This window comes from Zosterops lateralis, assembly GCF_965231275.1.
Source record: "Zosterops lateralis genome assembly, chromosome: 20".
Classification (NCBI taxonomy): Eukaryota; Metazoa; Chordata; class Aves; order Passeriformes; family Zosteropidae; genus Zosterops; species Zosterops lateralis.
The window spans coordinates 3,227,884-3,252,510 of record NC_139780.1 but is presented as its reverse complement, the minus strand read 5'-3'; the positions used below and the strand labels follow the sequence as shown (position 1 = coordinate 3,252,510).

Here is a 24,627-nt window from a genome sequence, read left to right as displayed (position 1 = left end):
GGGCACGCCGGCACTGGTGTGTGCTGGAGGACGCTCAGGACGGGGAGCTGTGAGCAGTTAATGCTGGCTGTGCGTTTGCAGCAGGCAGGAGGGAGAATTGGTGACCTCTGGAAGGGGCTGTGCTGAGCAGGCAGCTCTCCCATGCGGGTGGAGCGGAGGGGGGAGCGCTCAGCCAGCTCCACGGGGTCGGGAAATGAAAAACCCTCTGTATCAGCTTCTTTTGTCATCCAGAAGCGGCACAGAAAAATCCAGCCCTGCCACCCAAAGAATGCAAAATACGGAACGGGAGGAAGAAAATAAAGCCTGGCCAGTGCCCTTTCACTGGCTGCCCGTCACATCTTCCTGTGGCATGGATCCCATTTCCAGAGCAAACCCCACTGATGTGAGGCCTTTACCTTGAACTGACTTTCACTTGGAAAACACAGAGAGAAAGCGACTTGGAGAGAAAGCCACCATGTTACTGGAACAGACACAAGAAAAATCAGGAATCCTTTCCTAAAGGTCCAAATTCCCCATTTTCCCCACTGAATGAACCACAGGTAACACTGATCACTCACTGCTCATAAACATGCAACAAGGGATGTGGGTCCTGCAGTCACCAGGCACTGACCTTCACTCTCTGAGGGTTCATCCAGTGCTGGATGTCTTGCACGGTCTCGTTCACACGCAGGAGGATGGGCTCGTGACTGTGATCCAGACAGGAGGTGGTACACTCCGTGCCTGCTCAAAAAAACAAAAGGGGATAAAGCTAAAGGATAAAGCAGGCAGCTTCTGACCCTTCCAGCATCCTTCCAGCTGAAGGACGGGATTACAGCTCGTTTTTCCTAAATTGCAATTAGCAGTCAACCCTAACTATCACATATCTCTGAGCCACATGTGAAGTGCTGAGTACAGCCCTGCACTAAGCAGGAGACCGTGGGGGTGGCAGGTATTCCAGGGCCTTTCTGAACAAGCTGCAAATCTAAGTATTTCTCTGGCTATTAACTCCAAGAAGGGGGTCAGGTTTTGCGCTTTCAGATCATCAAGACAATGTGAAGGTTTTTCCATTTCAACTGCACTTTCAAGCAGTGGGGCTGATTAGGGAGAGGCTGTCGAACTCATCTCACCTGTGACATGGCAGGAACCTATTGTTTGATCTGTCAGATTTACAAACATCCAATAATAGTCTTCCAAAGGGTGACCAAGCCTAATGATATTGGAGACCAGCTATCACCCAAGTCCCACAGTCAATAAGAAGTACGCAGAAAGGTAATGATGGCTTTGTTCACACATAAACCTGCTTTTTCTCTGATTAACTGTCATGCCCAGTGGGAATCCTGTCCTTTCTTTATTAAAACATGCTGCGATACTCTGCAGCAATATCCCAGAGCCCTGTGGTGACACAACCATAAGCCCTCGTGTGTTGGACCATTACCATTTCCCCCCTGGAAAATCACTCTTGAATGGCACAGCTGCTGCAAACATGTCGTTAGGATTTCTGCACTCCAATCAGCGCTGGGGGAGGAATTAATCTCTGCACTGGTTTGGGGAGCTGGACCTATGGCTCAACACATGCCTCAGCCTGGAAGGGCAGATTAGGTGTCTGAGGAATTACTGAAGGTGTGTGGGATTCATAGTGACCACGACTGGTTGCTATTATTTTTCCCACCTGCTTCTGCCTTCTCACATTCTCCACTTGGAGGAGTCAGTGGGAGCAGCCAGACCTAGGTTGGAAGGATGGGGAGTTGTTTTGCTTGGGGGTTGTTTTGCTTTCCCAGGACACCTGGAAGTGGCCCCAAGGCCCTACTGGGTGACGTCTATTGACACCATCCCCATAGTGAATGACAGGCTCCTCTCCATGAGCATGGTGGACACTTTTTCAAAAAGACATTGATCAGGCTTTCAAAAATGCCAAGAAGAGAGGAAAACCCCAACATCTGATCCCAAAGGTTGGTGCTGGGCGAGCCTACAAAATGTGTGGTATGTCTCCATCTGCTGAGGATGAGAACCAGCGGCCACTGTGCCCTCTCTGAGCTCTAAATCCCTCTCCAGAGAGAGGCCACACTCTTGTGGGGGATCTGCCCCATGTATCCCTCACCTCCATGATGCTGTGTGGTCCATCCTGGGCTCAGGCCCACCATGCCCTGGGACTGGCACCTGCCAACAGTCGCTGCGACAGGAGCGAGAACTGGCGGGCGCCCGGCACTGAGATGCTCCCCTCCAAACCAGGAACTGGGGGTTTCTCTCCTTGCAAAAACCTGTCTGGCCCTGGAGGTAACCTCGTCTCAAGGGTAAAACGCCTCTCCACATTAAGAGTCGCCGCAGCCTCCTCGCCGCTCGCTCTCCCGCGCTCCACCACGCCGGTGGAGAGGAGCGGGTCGGAATTGTTTTGATATATGATCTGTAATTGGCATCATTACAGAGCGGTGATCTCATCCAGGTCGTGTTCTCCTCCCCGGGGAGGGAACACAAGGAGGCTCGTAGTCCTCCGCACGGCTGCGATATAATGAGGGAGCCGCGCAAGGAGGAAATTTCTCCAAGTTCAAAGGGACAGGCGGAGGCAGGAGGGGGATGGCAGGGGCTGGGAGGGGGGCTGCAGGAAGGGGCCTCGCAAACCTGTGTGGGCTGCAGGCAGTGCAGCTCCTGTTGCAGTCCCTTACAGCAGGGAGACCCCCAAAATGGGGGCTGAAAATACAATGTAAGTGTGTACAGCTCAGAGTGTCTGTCCTTCCTTGTGCCTGGGTGACACAAAGCCAAGCTGAGTGCAGGGTGACACAAAGCCAAGCTGAGTGCAGGGTGACACAAAGCCAAGCTGAGTGCAGGGTGACACAAAGCCAAGCTGTGCACCCCTTTCACAGGGAACAGGTACCCCAGAAAGAAGAAGGAAAGCAGAGCCTTTAAAACAGCTCCTAAACAACTGTCATACCAAAGGGAATGCTCAGCTGTTTCTGGGGAGACCTGAATTATCCTGGTGCTGCATTCTCCTGTCACCTCCCTGCCTTTCAGCTTCTGGAGCATGGTTTGTGCGTGTGGCTGATGGAGTGGGGCATTATGAAAGCATAACAGCAAAAGCAGGTATAATCCCCTCTTTTTTGCAGACTGGCACAGCCTGGCATGCTGCTGCCCCTGAAAACCAGCTGGCCAAGAAGAAACACCATGAAACTGGAAGCCCTGCAAGAAGGCAGCAATCAGCGCATGTTACATGATGCCTGGCCTCTCAGAGCTTCACATTTCCTAAAAGCATTTCCCTGAAAAGCCTCCCGTAGCAGGTTTTCACTCAGGCAAACAGATCCATGGAAGGTGACTTGAAGGACTGCAGACTCCTTCCTCCCTCCCTGACATTCCCACCCTCTTCCAGGTCTCCTGCTGCCTGCTCCCAGCTGGGGACAGGTGTTGGGGATGCTCACCCACCTATGCCGTAGCCGCCGGCGCACTGCAGCTTCAGGTGGCTGTTGAGCTGGGTGGGCAGAGCACACTGTCCCTGCATCTCCCTGCACAGGTGGAACGACCCGCTCCAGGTCCCATCCTTCCTGCAGTGGATCACGTTGCTCCCACGGCCCTGGGGGTGAGGGAAGGAGATAATGAGGATTGACACAAAAAATTAGCAAGGAGAGGCTGGGAGGTGATAAGTGAGCAGAGCTGAGCTGGGAGCAAAGTTCTGTTGGAACTGGAAAAGCCTCTGGTTGGGACTGCTAGCCCTGGTGGGAGACAAGAAGGAGTTTTCTTCCAAAGAATAAAGAAAAGGAAACCTGCAGTGCTGACATCCACACATACACATCTCCTCTGTGCAATTCAAGGTCTTTACAAGCCCCTTGCAAGGTCTGCACCTTACAACAGTCCCATTCCTATTGTAATAAAGGTGCCTTCACCCTGTTTGCCTTTCTTCTTGTTAGGGAAGGGTTGGTGTCGAATGCAGACAACCTTTTTCCTCTTCTCGTTTTCTAACCAGTTACATCATCTGTCTTGAAAAAGAAAGAATCCCCAATGGCCATTGGAAGGAGGAAGGGAGAGCAGGACATGAGCTTAGCAGGGCAGAACGTGCTCTTTAGAGCTTGGCTGCCTTGAGTGACAGCAGGAGAAGGGGCTGAGATGGACATGCAGAGAGGCAGGTGGGAAGGATGAAAAAAAAATCCTCTGGTGTGGGAATGGGCAAGGAATAGAATATGACATTTCTCTTATAGAAGAGATTCTCCGTATGATACTGGAGAATGAATACCAAAGTCCGAGGGGAAATATCATGCCCTTTTAAAACAACAAAGGAGTGCACAGGCAATCTTTTGTCAGATCTATCCTCACAGCATTGGGGATTGCTGTGCAAACAAGCTGTTCTGTGGGATCTGCGAGCCTGACTGCCATGGGGCAATGTGGGACATTCAACAGGAGGATGTCTGGTGTGGTTGGGCTCCAAAACTCCTTTGGGGGCCTTACTGGGTGGGAGAATCATGCAGGATCTCTGCTTCTCCTCACCCGTTTTTCATGCCAGACACGTTGCCTGCAATCTACCCACTCCGGTCTTGGACATTGTGCTGGATGTCTTTGGGGATCCTTTAATATTCTGTCCATGCTGGGATCCCTGCAGGACTGCTGAACTTTCTGAAAAACCTCTGCCCCACAACTCACAGCCATTGTTGCACAGGAAGAGGGCTCAGCCTTCAGTGGTAGTCTCGTCCTTGATATCCTCATGCTTCCCTTTTTTGGCTCAGCTTTGTTAATGAACACAATGCTTAGTGAGATGCAAAGTGGTCTTTAGCAGCAGACTATGGTGTGGGACCTGCTTCCCCTTCTCTAGACATCTGGCCATTGCCAGAAGTAATAAGGAAATCATATGAAAGCAGTAATGGAGCAGATGGACTCAGGGTGAGATCCAGCTTGGTGATTCTCACCTAAGGGCCAGTTTGGCAGAGATTGATTAATTTAGATCTGACTGTTGATATGATTTGTGTACAGTATGCAGAAATGGAAGACCCTTGCTCTGGTGCCAGGGGAGGTACCTGCTTAAATGACCATTATATTCCTGGTGATTAAGAGATGCTGTATGTGCAGCCAAGTAATGAGCCTTCAGCATGGTGACAAAGTCAGGAATAAATTGCTAAATTATAATTGAGCACAGTTTGCTGTTTTAGCAAGTGTGATGCACTTCCCTTGCAATTTCCATGCCAAGGTTCAAAGATGATTCTCAAAGATGACCTGTGAAAGTTGATTTATGTTCCTGGAGCTGGCTGTGCTTGAGGGTACTCTTGTACAGTTTCAGCAACATACTCAGAGATCCCAGGATATCCATTGCTATAGTAACATACTGTCCATCATTCCCTGACCTGCAAAATCTCTTGTGAAAATCCCTGCTGGTTTTCTTGCTTGGATGCAACGTGTATTATCACCTTATATAGCTGAGAGAGACTTAGTGGGGTTTAATCCTTAAATAATTAACACCTCTCAAGTGGTTCTGGTTTGTGCCAGGAGTCCCCGCTCTTCTTCTGTAGCCTATTTTCTGGGATATCTGAAAATACTTTTCACTGTAAATCCCTTTCTCAAGATTTTATCTGCTCCTTTGCCCAAGGTGCTTTCGCAGCTGAGCAGTCACTCCTCTCCCTCCTGGTGTGCAGACAGAGTTGTATCTCTCCCTTTCCAGAGCTCACTTCATTACTGCTGTAACCCTGACTCCACTGCTTGCTCCTCTTGGTGTTCACCTCATTTAAAAGCAAACACGAGCCCGTTCCACCAGCTGTCATTGCCCTGGAGGTCCCAGTTTCCCTGCACTGGCAGTGCTGGAACACGGCACAGACCACGCTGCCCCTCTGAGCAAAGCGGTGGATGCACAAAGCCACAGCTGCTGTGTCCCAGAGCTCCCACCCCCTCTGCATCCACCTCTGCAACTTCTCATTTCACACTGCTCACAACCTCACTCCAAGGCTTAAACAAGGAAAACTTTTCCAGGTGCCCTGATGTGGAACGCTGGGGCTCTGCCTGCTGGGGCTCTGCCTGTTGTCCCCGTGGAGAAGGCAGGCCAGAGGACAGGGGACAGGGACTTTTAACATGTGGAGCAAGTACCAGAGGTATCTTTCACATAGCTGGCTCTAGGGCAGGGTTGGTACCTTTTTAAAGGTTCTCAGGTTCTGGAATGATATTAAACATCTCCCTGCTCCAAGCAGTGCCTGCAGTAGCTGCAGCTTCCACATCCCCACTTCCTCTTCCCAAGCATAGGGAGCCGCAGCAGCACTTCTGGGAGAAGTTACTTATCTCACAAACTATAATTACCTCTGGTGAGGAAAACTAGGCATTTGAAATAAGATAGTAGAGGCCAGACCTTCTCATATCAGTGAACACAGCTCCCAGGAAGCCAAAGGCAACATGCTGATTTGTGCCAGGTGAGGATCTGACCTCTGATGTCAAATGACACCTTCACAGCCAGAAAAACATGGAAGTTTAGAGAGAATTCACCTGAATAGTTGTAATCCCTATGGTGTTAAATTCTCACACAACACACAGACATACAATGGTAAGAACTGGAGAGAAAAGCAAGGTAAAACAGAATAAATAAATTGGATAAGTGTAGATAACTCACATTCTATTTATTTTTCATTTGATGCTCCTTATTTTCTAGCCAGATCATAAAGCCACTGAGGCAGATTTTTCTGCCACTTACTGTGCAGAAACAGTAACTTCTAAATTAGTTAACTAACTCAGTCACTTCTAATCCTCTGCAGGTAATAGTTAATAAATACTGTTACTACTGTCATAAAAATAATATTTCCAGGCTCTCCCTCAGTTTTTCCTTCTGCATCTCCCTGGTTTTAGAAGAGCTCAATGTCCCTCAGCCTCTCCAAGATGAGTGTCCTTAGGGAAGACATGACAAAGCCAGACTTGCATGGGCTGAGGTGATCTGGGTAGGGCAGACTCACCGACTGGCTGTCATCATCCTCACACTTGATCCGGCACTCGCTGTTGAACTGGAAGCCGTTGGAGCACTGGTAGAGCCCGTGGAATTTGGAAGGTGGAGGGTCACAGGTGACGGGCACGCAGGCACCCGGCAGCCATGTGCCATCTTGTGTGCACTGGATCTTAAAGGCTCGCCTTTTTGGGCAGGAAAAAAAAAGAAAAGCAACATTTAGTGAGTGGCTGAGTCAGCTGGGAGCCTCTAAAGCCTCTGAGATCTGCTAGCAGGTTGTAGGAGATGGGTGTGCTCGGGCTTTTAACACTTGGGGAGCAAGTTGTGAATCTGCGTCATGAGGTCTCCAAGCAAAAATATGATTATTTGCAAAGCCAACATTGAGCTGCCCAGCCTAAACTCCTCTTTTGGCCTTGGACACATCTCCCAAGAACTCAGCTTCCCAGGCTTGTGGGCTGTGGTTGGTTTGAAGTGGGTTTGTGCAGAGTCAGAAGTATATGACAGCACTAACCCTTTTCTGCAGGGTTTCAAAGGGGACTCCCCAGGCTGCATATCAAAGGGGTATTTCTAAGGTAAAGTCTGGTTTTTGAGCATTGGTCAGGATTTTCAAAGAAGCCTAAGTGAGCTGGGTGCCTAAACTGACACTGCACAGCTATGTGCATGGTGGAATTGCTCCATGCTATTCCCTATGGCACCCAGAGTCTGTGACAAACAACCCCTTCCCAAAATCATCTTAACTCATGGCTGTCTGAACCAGGCTGATGGCATAACTTTAGTCTTTCACGTACTTTCTCGACTTTCTGGAGGATCCAGGGACGTGGTAACCTGGTTTGCATTTGTACTTGCAGAAGGAGCCCACTTTGTGCTTGTCTTCCCGGCAGCGAGAGGTCTGGAGATCTGCGTTGGGGACGACGGAGGGTGCTCGACACATCAGCTCACACAGGGCCTCAGGAAAGGACCACAGCCCGTCCTCCATGCAGGTCAAGTTGCTGTTGTTTCCTGACAAGAGCAGTGAGCAGAGTTAACAACGTTCAGCAGGACTATTTTCTTTTGAAATGTCATTACACCCCTAAGAAATCAAAAACCCCCTCGGCCGGTTTGACAAACCCAACTGCACTGAACATTCATATGTCCTGTGCGTTCGCTCGCTCTAGATGATGTCATTAAATCATTAAGGACTCTGCTTTCAGGTGACAGGCAGGCAGTGCTTATTTCAGGAAATGCTATAGCATAGGGGAAGCCACACGGGCTTTGTCATCTTTTGTATTTCTCTTCCTTATTTTGTTCCTCTCTGAAAGGAAGCTTGTTTCATACACCAACCCCCTCCTCTCCAAAGCCATGGCTTTAACAGAGGGTTTGGTGCCATCACATTCTTCATTCCGCTTCTGTGTTATATCTTTTCCCCGAATCTGTCCCTTTTATTTCAATTTGGAACCTTTTGGAGCAGCATCTGTTAGTATTAGAGTCACTACTCCAACACAATGAGGAGCCATTCTCAGCTGGGGACTCTCAGTCCTTGGGGACTACTGTGATAAATATGATTCATAATACTCATTAGAGACTCATTTTCCTCAGGAGGCTTTCTTGGCCAACACCTCAAAGGTAAAAGGTACAATGGATCTATTTGCCTCTGCTATGACCTACTTGACTTCAGAAGGTTAAGCTAAAAGTAGCCCAGTCTCAGTGTATTTTACATTCTTTGTTATTTTATACCATATGTTGAAAAGGAATAAGCTTTTCCTAAGAAACAAAGCACAGCTATGAGCCACTAACCCTTCAAAAATCCCTAATATTCCATTGAAATCCCCGAGCATTGCTGCAGGAACTCTTCTCAACCCACAAGGCATATTTTCGACAGTGAGCCAACTTCGGAGTTATCCGAAATAATACTGACAAACTGCTAACCCCGGAGCAATGCCATCTCTCTGCGAGGGGAGGAAGAGAGCCGGGGCATGAGGCTGGAATTCAAAGAAGAAGAAAACAAAAGGCTCTGGAGGGCTCAGGAAGGTATGTGGAGGAGCCCTCCTGCTCTGCCCTCAAAGATAAGAGAAGCCGCATTAAATCAGGATTTCTCTCTCCCCTCCCCAACTGCAGATGATTGCAGAGGTATTTTGTACAGAAGGCAGCTCTTTTCTGGAGCACCAGCATGTTCCTCTGCTCTGACTCATGCAGCAGCTCCCAGCCCAGCCGTGGTGATATCATACTTGCCACTGCAAAGCGATAAGCTGTGACATTACCAACAGTGGCTGTCATGACGTCAGTGATTGAATTAGGCATGACTCATTCCAACGCTGTTCTCCAGAAGCTTTGTGGCAACATTTATTAGTCATCAGTGATGGCTCTACACCAAAACAGCGCCTTTACCTCACAGCTCAGTGTTTCTGGACTAAAGTGAAGTGATGCTACACACCAGAGCTGCAGCTCCTGACCTGGGGTTAGTTGTCATCCTCCAGCTATCTCCTGCCTGAGTCATCAGCTCTTGTTGGTCATGATGAGTATTATTATTTTCACTGCCCACCCAAAAAAATTTAAAGCACTTAAAATGAAAAAAAACACCTTTTGTTAAAGATGGCCCTGTGATAAATATGTATAAATAGAAAAAAAAAAAGAGGTTTTTTGTTTAAAAGTAGTCTTAATTTTCTCTTAACTGTCCTTTGAGTAGTCATAACTTTGACTGTGTGTTGGCTGGTTTTGGTTATCTCCCATCAGAATTAAAAGGAGTTAAGCAATTTGCTTATATATGAAGAAATCAACATAGCCTTTCCCTGAAATGAAGAATACTTCCCATTCCTTTTTGAGGTTTGCAATAAATCCCAGCAGAAAAGGAGATACCACAGGTACAGAAAAAGCTTTCACAGTGTTTGTGCCTGAGTTGACAAGAGCAGTTAAGTTTAATTCGCTGCAAGATGGACAAGTTAATTTGGGACTAATGTTCCTTCAAATTAACAATAGTATCTTTTCTTGCTTCCTGAGGACGAGATCAAAAACAGAAATGTGCCAGTGAGGAGAAGAGTTGATGGTGCTGAGAAGAGGATGTTAGTAGAAAAGTAGCAGGGAGGAAGATAGAGGAGGGAAGGAAAGAAGGCAGCAAGCTGTGTTATTTCTAGGGGAAAAATAAAAGAAAAAAGGAAAATGTAAGGAGTGCCAAACAAGAAGAGGACAGGAAGGTCAGAGTAGAGCAAAATGAGTGTGGAAAAGGAGAAGTGTGATGATGGATTAGAAAACACAGCGATGGGGGTCTGTGCCATTGGGACGTGGGGATTTTCATTCTTCTCTTGGCTTTCCAAATACCTGGAGGAGGCATAGAAAGGAGACAGACAGCGGAAATAGACAAAGCATGGGAAAGAAGATGAGAGAGTTCAATCCGATTTATCCCCATGACTTTTCCATGTTTTGGTTGTATGGAAGCAATATTCCCTGTCATTACTGCCCTGCCAGCCGCGATCAAGGAAAGGTCAAACCAAGGTAATACAGAGATGCAAAGGAACTTAACTTCTAATACAAATAAACCTTCCATAGAGTCCCATAATTCTTCCTACTTAAAATAGCATGAATAATTCTAAACCAGCAGCGAGAGTAACATGTATTCCTAGAAGCAGTCTGCATTAGCTGTGTGCCCCAGGTCACTGCACAAACATCCCCCCAATACCTTTCAGGAGAGCAGGAGGTCGGCAAGTGAAGGAGCATTTCTTGCCAAAGGTGGTCCCCTCACTGCAGTTGAAGGTGGCTGGGTAGACGTGGTACTGGTCTGGGACACCACAGTCCACGGGCTCACACGTCACCTGCTTGTTCCACTTCCCATCCATGCAAGTCATGGTGACGCTGGACTCCGTCTGGAAAAAGACACACAGCTACAGCCAACACAGCCAGCAAGGGAGAGATCAAAACCATTCCAAGCCTAACAGCCCTTATTTTGGCTCACAAATTAAGCACAGCCACGTCTGGTCCCTACCATCATCATTTGGACAGCATCTACCAGACCCACCAAGGCTCATAAGAAACGGTGTCAGAGAAAGGATTTTCTGCCACCTCCGGGGTGAGACACTAAAGTGCTTCCGTATAAAGAGTGCAGCTCTACAAATAATCCAAACTCTCATCTGGCCTCCTGAGGGAAGCAGGGAACCTGCTGCTCTGCCCTGCCATGGAAAGGAGCACAAGCCCGAGCTGTTTGGAGCTGACAGCTGTCCCCCATCCTTGTCACCTTTGCGGTGACACAGCCACTCCAAGGGGATCACCCTGTGCTTCTGAGTAGTCAAACTCACTCTTGGGTTTGAAGTAAAAGCCAAGGTGACATGAAGCCATTTGGGACTCTCATCTGAGGCTCTCCTGAGAGGTGTCAGTCACCCTTGGATGGGGATCCCAGGGGAAGTGCCTTGGGCCACATCAGCATTGTGTGCAGATACTGACAGCTGCTGTTGTGGCTCCTCTGGCAGAGTGCCCCAAGGCTCCACTCAGAACCAGAGCCCTGCTGTCCTGACACCATGGACACAAATGCCTGAGGGACAGACCTTTTCCAGCAGGAATTTGTCATGGGCAGACCCAAGAGTGTCCTGCCCATAACTGGCACCTGGAACTTGAGAGGTTGTACACAGAGTCACTGCCTGTACTCTGACTTCCCTAAAGTCACTCTACGGTCACAGCTACACAGAAACTACACTTCTGTGGATCTGAGGAATAATCCAAACTGCAGAGCACACTGGAATCCTGGAGTGCTAGGGGCAAAGAAGAAAAATGGGGAGGAGGGGGAAGTAAAAGAGCCACCCATCTAAAGCTAAGATGAATTTACTGGGTGACTGAAGGAAAAACAGATGTTGGCAAAGAGAACTGAGTAAACAACATATCCACTTTCTAATTAAAAATGGAAAATTATTAAAAGCTAGAAGTGAGGAATCTAACTCTTCTCTCCACACCAGAATAAAGAGAGGGACAGAGGTTAAGAAATGTGAGAAACCCAAACATGAGAAAGGGAAGATACTGGCGAGGAATCTGACCAAGCCATACAGCAGCACTCCTCTGCCTCCAGGGAATATTTTATTCAGGGCTGGTATGCTCATAGGAGATTTGCACCGCCGGCCATTGATCTGGGTTTATAAAAGGAAAGGGAATTTTTCTAGCACACATCAAAGGGACCTGGATTCCCTTTTTGCAAAAACACCCTAATGGTTTCAACAGAAGTTCAGACCTGTCTCCCTTTGATATATGGTTGCATTCAGAATGGAAAAAGCAGTCCCAGAGCTGAGAAACTGGACACTTCCCAAGTGGGCACAAAACCCCTTTTCTAGACCGTGGAGTTTATTTAAACAGGGAGCACTGCTGATGGAAAAAAATGCCTTTTCTACAAACTCAGAGCAGCACATTCTGGGATACTCAGAGCCATCAGGTGAAGTGATACTGTGTGTTCTCATTCCCAATCATTTCACTCCCTAGTGCCTGTTAATTCTGCCTTTGTTCCTTATCAGAATATCTATACCATTAAAAAGTGTATATAAACTGTAGGCAGTTGATGTCCTGAAGATTCCAGGGGCTGTGGTGTGGTGGCCACAGGAGAAGGGATAATACATTGTATTCCCATGTCTTGCAAACCATCAGCACTCCGGGATGAGCTGCTCCAGCATCCAGCAAAGCCTCCATTTCCCTTTAACAGCTGCTATAATCAAATAACACAGCAGCACCGTGGCTGCTGGAACTTAAAACATAAACCCAACCTATCGATGTCAATAAACTCAAGCTAATGATGTCAGGGGCTATCCAAATGTTATGGAAAAGACATAGGTCTTGCATAGTTTCATGTTGGATACTGGATCTGCGCTGAACATAGGGAAGCTGTGTCAATGATAAGAGATTCAGCTCCAGGAATAAAGTTATTGGTGTTGCTGTGATATAGTTTAGGAATAAATGAGTGTTCCTAGCAGCTGATACTGGCTGCTGAGGCACAGTGTGGTGCACCAGGAGGTTTCTCTAACAACAGGTTTGCACACCTCTGCAGAACACCAAAGAAACACTGCAAACTCAGAAACCAGAATATAACAGAAAAATTTAAACAGAAGAAATATCTGTGCATGACAGTCACACCTTACAAAAGGAATGTTTTGCCCAAGCTACTGCTTGTGAGAGTATTTCTCCAGCCCATGGCCTTTGTCAGCAGAAAGCAGCAGGACATGAGAGCCTTCTGGAAATGCCACAGGCCTGGGATCCCCTCTCTTTGGAAGGGATCCCTCTCACAGCCATACTCCCACTGTCCTTTGTCTATGCCCCTGTTCTAGACTTTGATATCAAAATGTTAGTAATTAGTGTCTCCATTTTAATCTCTGGGTTTTTCCCTGTGGTACTTTCCCCACAACTCTCCTAACCTAATCTGTAAGAGTCCTCTCAGACCCCTATGGATTTTCCTCTTCCTGGCACACAGGGAAGGCCATTCCCAAGCAGAGAAGCTGTGCCCATGGAGGTAAGACCCTGGATACTCAGCGTTTGCCAGTAATTTGTTCCACATTTGGTATGATGGAAGCTGAGGTTTTCAAGGTCAGACATAATAATGGCACATTTTAGAGCATGTCTATCATGTCATCACTTGAAGCACATGTAATCCTGCAGCAGGGCACAGCAGAGAGCATTCTCCACAGCAGAGACAAAGACCAGTGGCTCTGACTGGAAGCACAGAGGACAAACCTACCACAGAAATTATTGCTGATGGCACCCACCAGCTTTTGACTTTCCCCTCTTTCAGTGTCACACCTGCAGTGCCCAGGGACAGCACCCCTGGCTGCTGAGCAGGATCCTGTCCCTGCCCAGCTCCACGCCACACCCTGGAGGTATTTCTGATAGACTCAGCCCTTGGATCTGGTGCTGGGTCTTAGTGGCAGCATCTGCCTCTGCCTTTGCAGCTCTCCCACCTGGAGCTGAGCAGGCACGTGCCTGTTTCGCCTGTCTGATCTGACAAGGTCACCCAGCTCACAGCAGCCTACACCAAGCACTTGGCTTTCTCATCTGGTTTATTAGCTGTCACTTTGGGCACTTTGTGCTGCTTTGACTGGCATCACAGCAACTGCTTCCCTTCATGTCCTGCCTTGCAAAAGAGGCTCAAGCAAGGAGGGGAGGGTGGGCGAGGAGGAAAGAGGGGGGAAAGAAAAGGGGCCTCCAAAAGATACAGTGAAGAGGATGCAAACTTAAACAAATCTGGTGCCAGAAAGATTTGTTTCTCGGGACTTTTAACAGCCTGGGAGAATTCATGTCTCCTTCCTGCTGCCCGAGATCCCAGCCGGCTCCTTCTTCCAGCGATGCTTCACGTGTGAAGTTTCCTCTCCTTAAAAATGAACAGCTGTGCCCTCCCCTCTAAGTATTCTTCCACTTCTGCCCACTACTGTGCCTCTAATTGAACCCACATGAGCCGCGCTTTCTTTTCCTGGCATGATTGATGATGCCTTTGCACAACATTAGGGAGCTGCTGGGTTTTAAATAACACCTCTTGACCAGAGCAGCAGTGGTGGTAGCTTCAAGGAGAGATGACAACAAGTAACTGAATGAGAGGGGCCTTCAGTGAAGGACAAGGGGGAGGAAAGCAGTGAAAGACAAAGGAGGGGGGAAAGAGGAAGAGGACAAGAAAGAATGATGGAGTTGTCAGGAGGGGTGGGAAGAAATCAGAGAGGGAGGATGAAAACATCCCCAAGATCTTCTTTGTGAGAAAGATACATGAAGGATTTTGCTCCATCACTATGCAAACCCCTTTGTTGTTGTCGAAGTCCCTGAATGAGGATGAGAGAGAGCCCAAGAGTCTGTAAACAGCTCAGCTTTCTTTTTCTTTTCAAGCAGCAGACAGTTTCTGCTGCACAGAGTGCTGACGAGTTTTAGGGTTTGGTGATTTTACAGGGTTTTAACAGAATTTGGGAATGGGAGCTTCTCAGAGAGGGAATGAATGAATGTTTTGCCCTAAAACTGATGAAAATGGTGTCTTCAGAAGACACAGAGTCTAGAAAGTGCAGAAACTGTTAAGGAGATTTTCAAAGACCCTTTAGATGTAAAAGATTGATTTGAAATGTGACTTGTGCCCCTACATCACTGAGGTGCTTTTGAAAATGTTGCTTTTAATTCTCTCTTTGCCCTTTTTTCCCATCTTTCAATGAAATAGGGAAGTCAAATGTGGTTCAGATGCTAAACGAAGGTGTTTCCACTGGCATGGAATCCCCTTCCCCACCATGCAGTGGTCCTGGGCCACTGATGGTCAGTCTGCTCTTTGTGACATTGCACCTCAGCCTCCTCCCTACCCAAGAGTGTGAAACACCATCATGTGCAAGGCTACTTCCTTCCTCCTCTTCCTCAGGCAGCCCCACACACTGAGAGTTAAATGAGAAAAAAAATTTAAAAAAAGTATCTCTAGACCCTCAAATCAGCCAAACTAGTGAAATAACCAATTAAATTACAAAAATGAAAGAAGGAACATCTTTGTGTAAGGTTCCCCAGCCATGACTGACAGAAAGTCCCTCTGGCCACAGACAGCAACCCTCATGTCCTTTCTCACCCCCAAATGTTTGTGACTGGAAGAGGAACTGAAGCTGGGAAGCAAATATGGAAGAAGCACAATGCCTTTTGATATGAGAAATCCAGACCATGGAATCTGGACTTTCTCAGATAGTTCATTTCTTGCCTACATGTTCCACAAGTTCTAGTTTGAAGCACCTGACACAAAGAAATAAAACAAGACGATAATGAAAGAAACTGTCTGTTCCTTTCCAGAGGATCTCTGAAGCAAACTAATAAAACTTTAAAAGCATGTGTTTAATGTGCTTAGCTGGTCATGGGTATCTTTAAGATGCTCCACTCCTTCCCTGATTTGAACAGTGAATGCACAGCACTGAGCAAAACAAAGCCACTGGCCTCAGGGGGTTTTATTGGTGGAAAAAGACAACGAAGTGCAATAGCAGAGCAGGGTGAGAGGAAGAGTGTTGTAACAGGCAGTGAATCACGTTAGCGAGGGGTGCTAAAATCCTCTGCTCCTGTCATATGAGTCTGATCAAGGCTCTGAAAGCAAACTTCTCCCAGCAAAACCATGCCCGGCTGGCCCAGCCTCCCCAAAAGGTAATGCTTGCATTTAAATAGCACAGGGCTGGTGAAGCAGGCTCAGGCTGTTTTATTTGGTTTGTGATCCCTGCGTGCCCCATGTACCCCGTGTACAGACCCCTTCCAACAATTTCCTGGTTCAGCCATTCAGGCTCGTTTGGAGAACTTGTTTTCTGTTCTGTAAAAATGCTCAGCTGGAGCTGGGGTTCTGGTGCTGATGCCAATTAGGATGGAAGAGGCCCAGCTCGCGGGGTCCTGTATTTGTTTTGTAATTGAGTTGAAAGGGCTGACTCATTCCCCTCCAGCCTGTCTCCCCCCTCTGCGAGCTCGTGAAGAACACAGTATTTCACAAGTACAGACAGGCTGCTGAGTGTGGCTGCCCCAGCCCCTGGCCCAAATGTGAGTGCTGCTCCCACCACCAGGGAGAGAACCACCCCCCTGTCTCACTCAGAGGATGTGGCAGGGTTAGAGATGAGGGCACAAACTGGGGTGTCAGCCCTGCATCCCCCTGTCCCCAGCATCCTGCATGTGCACCTCATCCACCTCCCCCAGCACAAAGCACCTGCATTTTTTTTTTTTGATGTTTAAACAAATTGATAATTTTCCTCAATATCCCCCTCACTGCATGAAGATGTGCTGCTTTTGTAGGACTGGATTATTAATGCACGGATTAGAGAGGATGGAGAGCATTTCCTGCCCTACTGGGGGAGGTTTTTGGTGATCTGTCTGGAAGCAAAAAGGTTTGTGTGCTTCTTCTGTGCCCTCCATGCTGTACATGTCAGGGTGTGGATGGGAGCAGATGGACTGAAACACTGCAAAGGAGTTAATACATTGTTAGTCTCAATTCAAGGACTAAAAATTAGGTATTTTGCCCAGAAATTCATTGTGCAAAAATACAAGCACCCTACTCCCAAAACACCAACCCCACTGTTTGGCTGAGTAGAGCCAACAAGATCAAAGGACTGAACACAAACTTTCTGGTTTGAAAATTTCTAAATTCAGGGAACATCTGAGCTTTGCTCATTGCCAGTAACTCGTCCTACAGAGTCAAAGGGCTCCTCTTCTGATGATAAGCATTTGGAAAAGACCTTGTCCCAAGGCTGGGCTGAGATTTTAGGGTCTAGCCTAAGTTATTTCTCAATTTCTCCACTGCTGTTTGTTCATCCTGGTCTTGTGCAGTGTTAGAACCCTGGGCACCGAGAATTTTAGACTTTCTGTGCTGTCAGGCACTGACCCCCAAGAAAACACTGAGTTTGACTTGAGGCCTTGGAAAAGGCTTCCAAAATTGAATGATAGAACTGGGATTGTGGCTGTGGAGTTTGAATATAAGTGTGTAATATCACAGGGTGCAAAACTTAGAGTTTAAGGTTTTAGAATATACTAATATATATAAAGCAAGAAGGAGGTTTTAGGGGGTAGGCTGAGTCTTTTTCCTTCTTCTTCATGGGTCTGGGTGGTGTGTTGTAATTGGATAGAAAAGTTTGCATTGCGGGCTAAGGGTGGTTGGTTATTGGGTTAAAAGTAAATATAATTTAGGTGTTATTTCTTAATTGGCCAGTTTATCCTTAAAAGCCCTTGTAGAGATAGTGGTAGGGCTCCATTGTTAGTTTGTTAGCTTGAAGTGCTGTAGAACTCACGGCTTGTGAGACTGTAACATAGACAAGAATTAAACATCTGAGTGTGAATGAGAAACATCATCTGGTGCATTTAATCCTAACCCTGGCAAAAAAAGAAGATAAAACACGACAGGGCAGGACAAACCTGGCTCTTGACGAGCTCATCATCTCTGTGGATCTGCAGGATGTAGCCAGTCCTGCAGCTGACGTTGCACTGGGCGCCGCTGTCCCAGCCGGTGCCGCCGGAGCAGTTCAGCACCGCGTTCTCGATCTCCAGCCTCTTGCAGTCGGTGGCTTCGCAGGAGTAGTGGACACAGCTGGCAGGGAGACAAGGAGTGCTGCTGTTATTTGTTATTCCATCACTTCAATCCTTTCCACAAGAGCGGTGTCTGACTGGCAGACTCTTTGCTCAGAGAGTTTGGAACCCAGCTCAGGAAAAGGCTCTTGGTGTGTGTCCTGAAGGACAGAGGCAGTGGGCACAGCGATGACAATGACAGCAAATTACAGGGTTTGGAGCAAAAGGGAAGAGCCTGCCAATTCTGCAGAAGGACCTTCTGTTCTGCAATATTCAACTGTACTAAGACCTCCCTACTACTGTATTAATGACTATTTATCCATCCATCCATCCATCCATCCATCCATTCATCTATCCATTAATATATCCATCCATATATCCATCCATCCATCCATCCATCCATCCCTCCTATGAAAGCAGTCTCCCTCCAAGAGCAATCCTCATGCCCCATCCAATTTTAAATCCGCTGAATTCAGGAGTGCTGATATTGGCAGTGATAAGTGTGCACATGTGAGGAGGGGTTTCTGCGATAGACGCTCTTATCTTTGAGAAGCTCGATTGAAATCACCACATTCATTTTATTCCACTTCAGGAGGAACACCAAACATCAGCTGTGTAGCTGTGTTGATAAGCTCTTATCAAGCTCAGCAGCACGCTGTCATTTCAGATCTCTCCAGTTGCTCTCCTGCCATCCATAAAATCTTTCCCCCACAGAAACTGTCTGTTATTTCTCTGGAAAATTATTGTAACATTCAGCACAACTTGCAAAAAGAGATTTTTGTTTAATTTTTATATACACAGAGATGTCTGATTGACACTAAATCTTTCACCATCTCTGATTATCTGAGTCAAACATTATAGCACATGTTCAAATGTGAGTATGGGGCAGCCCCTCAAGAAATCCGCAAGGAAAAAGTTGAGGATCTTAAAGCATGAAGGGAGATTTAAACTAGAGAGAGGGAAGAAATATTTTTACAATGAGGCTGGTAAAACACTGACACAGGTTGCCCAGAGAAGCTGTGGATTCTCCATCTCTGGAAAAAAATCATGGCCAGGTTGGACAGGGCTCTGAGCAACCGGGTCTAGTTAAAGATGTCCCTGTTTACTGCAGATGACCTTTAAAGGTCCCTTTAACACAAACCATCCCATGATTCTATGTGCAAAGAGTTTCTGGATTAGAGATGAAATTTCTGGGATTAGGACCCCTACAAAGTGATATGTCTCTGTTGAAGTTGAAAATTAATTTAATCTTAATACAGTTAAATTAGTTCTGAGGAGGGAAAACATTGACTTATTTCACCATCTGCTTGGGTAGGGATGAACCTGGCAGAGAAAATTGTAGAAAGAAGGGAAAGCAATGTATCAATACACATATTTTGAAATAGATTACAAGCAGTTATTCCTGTTGACTAGAAAAAAGGGTTAACAGCCACCAAAGCCCTGTTCAGCGTAATAAGCCCTGACTTAGCATGTACGTGGTGTTTTGCTGTGTTCAAAGCACCATGCAGACATTATCTAATTAATTTTTGTGACACCCCTGCGAGACACCTGGGCTGGTATTGTTATCCCCATGTTACTGATAGAGAAGCACATCTGCACATGTCTCTACTGAGCTCTAGATCAGATTAAATGACAGTATTTATGTACCTGCACAACTCATTTCTCTGCCCCAGACTAGGTTTATATGGGAAGTGCCCACTGCTTGTAATTTAAGGTTGCTTGTTCAGTGTTGGCCCTTCCCTGGAGTGTGATGAGCCATAAACAATTTCTACACTCAGAAATATTTATTTCCTCATGGCGCACAAAGCATTGCTGATGACAGAGCTGAGGAAGGAGAATCCCACCTCTGTGCTGGCCAACTCCATACCCTTGTATGCAACACAGCCCTGGCTATCAGCACAGCTGTGCTGCTCATCACTTCTGCAGAATGGATGATCTTCTGCCAGAGCTGGCCTATCCAGGGTGATCCTGCTTTCAGGAGGATGCCCACCCACTAACCAAGGATTTCACACATTTTCCAGTCACTGCATCTCACAGCCTGCTGTGCAGAATTAAACTGCCATGGATTTCACTCTGTAAGGATCAACAAGGCTGTGGGTGGAGCAGCAGCAGAACAAGTGAGCAGCTCATCCTTGTGCCCAGGTGGCCATCACCAAAGAGAAATGAGGTGAGGAGAATAGCCAGGTACTATTGCTTTGCACAAATCACCCAAGAGTGTGAACCACAGGTTTTGCACACTCCTTTACACACCATGAGCCTCACACCCTGTGGGTCCTTGAGCAGAGCAGGACCTTACCAACCCCTTAGTGACCCTACCAACCTCACAGCACTGCTGCTTGAATAAGCCCTCAGCTGACATCAGCAAGAATATCTGAAGCTGGATATTGAGTGAGAGTGTAAATGATGGATGGTGCTTTGTGGAACCCTCCCTGTTACATGTCCCAGTTACAATGGGCCATGAGAGCCAATCTCACTTTGCTCCCCTCCATTTCTCAGATGGTGAGGCTGCAGCACGAGTGTCTCCTGTGCCAGGGCTGCAGTGCTGAGGAAGTTGACTCACTGGGGAAAAAAGAGAGCACCACTGCCAAGCCACTCTCAGCAGCACATACTGCAAACCTCGACTGCCCGTTGCAAAACTGCCTCAGAATCTGAAAATCTTCTTCCATCAAAGCTGGAAAAATAAAATAATAGCAGACTTATTTAATCTAATACTTATGTGAATTAGTGTAGCACTGAATTCAGCCTTGAATGGCTTCAGAGGGAAGGACGAGCCCAAGAAAACCCTTGTAATTTGCACAGAGGGAAATCTGAAGCAACGTCACCGCAGTCAGTGGCATCGCTTTTCATTTCCATCAATGTAAAGGAGAAAAAGAATCTGGTTTCTGGAGTTCAGATCAGGACACCAGATGAGCAAGCCCAGGCTTAGAAGTCCTACAGAACTGAAACGCCACAGACAAAGGCATTAAGAAACACTTATTGTGATGTTCTTCTTTCTGTTTACAAGTCCCCTTGTGGTCTCCTGAAATGGCCAGGGAACATTTTTAGCCACCCCCTCCAGGCTCCAGATTATGCCTTGGTTAGCAGATCATCTGGGCAGCTCTCTCTGTCTGTAACTCTATATGAATGACTTCAGTGACAAACAATACAACCATTCACTTTTTGTAAAAAAACAACCACTGCCACCAAATGTTTCTAATTTAAATATTTCTGGTTCTCTAGCTACTGGTTCCAATTTGGTATCAGCTACTGTCAGCCATAAATCCCAATGAATTTTGAAGTCACGATCCTGAATTGAGCTCTTCAAATGCAGAATTAGGACGGAGAAATTAATATCTCCAAGTAGGAAGTTTAGACAAAGAACCCATCACATCAATTTGTGGATTACAGAAGCTCTTGCATGGGTACTGCCATTTAGCAGTGGTCAATCATCACATGCTCTAGAAAATGTGCATTCCTCAGGAAAAAAACAATATAAGACCATCTGAGAATGAAATCACTTTGGCTTTAACTCATGCTGACTCTTGGCATAGGACAGTTTATCCCATTTTCTTGCAGTCAAAATCATGCGATTTCATCAAAACCGCCTATTTCGAATCATCCCTGGTCTATCCTCACTCCCAAAAATCCTTACCAAAGTATGAAGTAGTCTAAAGCAAAGCTACACAAAGGACTCAAGGACCACTTCAACAATTTACTTGAACAAGTGTCAGTGCCATTCCCTGACAAGTGTTTATTTTACTAGGTCCCCTTCAGGATTCACTAGTTCCTCTGCTTGCCCTGGCAGTGTACAATTTCCTAAAACAACATCTTCACACTGAGGTGAGTGCAGGGAGCAGTGGATTTCTTGCACACATTCCATTGCATGTTCAAAACAGATCAAGGCAGACTGTTTCAGCGATGTCAAAAGCCCTGGACCGAGTTAGCTTCACATGTAGGCTGAAGTTCTGAGCCAGTTCTTACTTTATTCAAATCCATTCTGCCCATCCCAAATCTAAATGAGCTCAGTCATTAGTCTCTGAATCTGTATTTCTCTGTGCCAATATTGGCCCCAATTCAGCAAGGCACTTAAATATGTGCTTAACTTCAAAAGCACAGTTAAGTCCCACTGATAGATTTGACTACAGGGGGATGTAAGCAAATAGCTCAGGGCTTTGTTAAATTGGAGCCTTAGTGACACAATCCTAGAAACATTTGTATTTTAACATGTTTATAGAAAATTATAACAATTAAGTGGAGCTCTTCCTTCCTCACATAAAAACAGTCCAGGACTTCCTCTTTCAAAAAGCTTACAGCAGCCAAACTTTCTTTTCCTAACCTCTAGGTCAAGCGCTTTTCCAAGAACTCATATTAACATGGTGCCTTAATTATTTGTTTCCTTCGTGATTGTTCTGACACGAATCTAAGCTCAGGTGAACCTACAAGCTCATGGTGGGCACTTTATAGGAGAAGGGCCACAACATTATCTGAGACACAGCAGAAAACTCCCTTTTCCACAGTCTGGGCCAGCCTGGGCTGCAGATCCAAAGTGCAATTTGCATCCACACAACTCCCACACCTGTAGCCTTCTGAGGGTTTTTCTACCAAATTTTTCCTTACAATTGGTTTGTGTTATCCTCTGTAAAAGTTACTCTAAAGGCAAGAGCAGATTCTCTCTCTCTAGTCCAAACATATATGCAGTGGCTGCTAGCCATATTTCTTGTTGTAGAAATTAAAAAATAAAAAGAACTGAAAAGGTGGTAATGACTTGGCCTTCTTCAGACTTCAGCTAAAGCACATTGCCTCCTTGTATTAACACAAAATCTTGACTACCTACCCAAATCCATGGGGCTGGATGGGCACTGGTGAACTGTGTTGACTCGAAGAAGGACCAATCCCTTTCTTAAAAAGGTGTTTGCCTTCAAATCTTATCCATGAGAGTGACAACACAAGTGGTATCACCTATGGCCCCTTCAGCAATGTCACCTCAGTACCGCTGGGTTTGACTCTGACAGTGGTCCCAGCAAACCCCTATTTCAAACTGAGAGAGTCAAAATGAAGCTAAATCCAAAGATTTACGGAAAACCCCCTGCTCAAACCCAATGTAAGCCCCAGGGAAAGGAGAGGCATGAGCCATGTCCCCCTCACTGTCCCCATCACTGGCAGGGCAAATTCTCCTCAGGGACAGGCTCTGCCTCCAGGCTGCCTGCACCCCGTGGTGTGAGCTGTTCCTGCCAGGGGGGTCCATATTGAACTGATAAAGCTCTCAAAGCCCCATCACCCTGCCAGCTTGGAAGTGGGACAGTGTCCTGCAGCCCCACAGGTCTCCCTGCCAGAGTCTGTCCAGGCTAACAAAGAAAATGCATTGCCTTCCACTTTAATAAAAGCCAAATGATGCCGTTTGCCAATTACCAAAACGGGGCGAAGGTTAAAAACCATTGAATTATAACACATGTCACGGACCAAAGCTTCTATGATTAACAGTTCTGTGAGAAATTCATTAATTTCACCCGAAGCAAGCTGACAGAGATTGTGCTTAATGACAGAATGCAGGGCAGGGGAAAGGCAGCTGAACCAGGAAAGAGAAAGCTGCATTAATTCACAACAAAAAAGAGATGAGGAAACCCTTTTTTCCCCCTTATGAAAAGGGAAAAAAAAAAAATAACCAGAGTTGTAAAGAGCGGTTGCATTTGTTCTGCTGCTGAAGATTTATCTTCATCATTTCTTGTTGGGGAACCTGACAGCAGGCAAGAACAAGACAAAGAGAAGAGCTGGAATGGGCTATGAATCCCTGGGGCTTGTTTGGGGCAGCACAGGGTGCAGCTCAAAGGGAACCTCTCCATAGAGGCCAGAGCAGGTGGTGGTGTGGTGGCCAGGGATGGGTCTTGGTCTACAGTGTCAAACACCCAGATGTGCACACTTACAGAGGGAGGAAAACACAAAATCTCCCCTGCAGAAGCAATTTTGAAGTTGTAGCAGTGAGGCTGTGCCAAGGTTTAACCAAAGCAAGCAAAGGAAAATCTTTTTGCTACACTCCTTAGAAAGCACGAGGTGGTGACAACGTGAGGCAAGAAGACTGGAGAGCTGTGGGCAGCCATACTTGTCTTCAGTATGAACACAGAGTTGGTGGTGGATTAGAAAGATGGAAACTCCTGAAATGCACAGTTCTGGCAGCTGGATAGGGTGAATGGGGCTCTTCTGCCTGCAGTTTGCAGGAGAGGAACACTGGCACCAGGAGGAGTGGTGGAGGGGACAGCTCTGGTGATCATGGCAGGGAAGGGCCACCAAGGAAAAGCAGCACTTCCCGCAAACTGCTTTGCCAGGGATGGGTGACCTGCAGCTGACGTTTCCTACCCAGTGGAAAAGACAAAACCCTGATTTTTGAGGAACCACTGTCAAAGGCAGGCACAGCTCACCAGGCCTCCTTGCTGCTCGAGTGACTGCGGGGTGGGAAATTACACCTCTGCTTCTGCACACCCAATTTCACCGTCCACTGCGTGAGGCTACACAGGAAATAGTAAAAGTATAATAATTTGAGCTATAAAGCACAAGAGAAGAACTAACCAGGCCATTACATCGGGTCTAAGGATGCAATGTGAAAATAAAGAGTGTCATTTTTATGGCACATCTCCAGCAGTGAGGTAAACTTCTGCTGAAAACAGAACAAAACAAAAAGAGCCTGTAGTCACTGGCGGCAGAAAAAACAACTGGAAGAATAAAACTGGAAAGGACAGAGTAGGAATTTCCAAACTATAAATGTCTTCAGGAGGATAGAATGGATTTTCAAAACAACTAATGATGACTGAGGACAAATACCTATAAAG

At 46.7% G+C, this 24,627-nt stretch overlaps 1 protein-coding gene across 1 annotated transcript in view; it reads right to left on the bottom strand.

Annotated features, from left to right (window-relative positions):
* The window catches only part of PAPPA (pappalysin 1), a 179,217-nt gene that overhangs the window by 25,051 nt on the left and 129,539 nt on the right, over positions 1 to 24,627 (bottom strand). Inside the window, exons 14-19 of the mRNA XM_083875991.1 lie at positions 17,678 to 17,849; positions 10,515 to 10,698; positions 7,654 to 7,864; positions 6,879 to 7,050; positions 3,391 to 3,538; positions 611 to 720 (exon numbers count right to left, since the gene is read on the bottom strand). Of these exons, the coding sequence (XP_083732117.1) occupies positions 611 to 720; positions 3,391 to 3,538; positions 6,879 to 7,050; positions 7,654 to 7,864; positions 10,515 to 10,698; positions 17,678 to 17,849 (997 nt within the window). The remainder of the gene's footprint in view (positions 1 to 610; positions 721 to 3,390; positions 3,539 to 6,878; positions 7,051 to 7,653; positions 7,865 to 10,514; positions 10,699 to 17,677; positions 17,850 to 24,627) is intronic.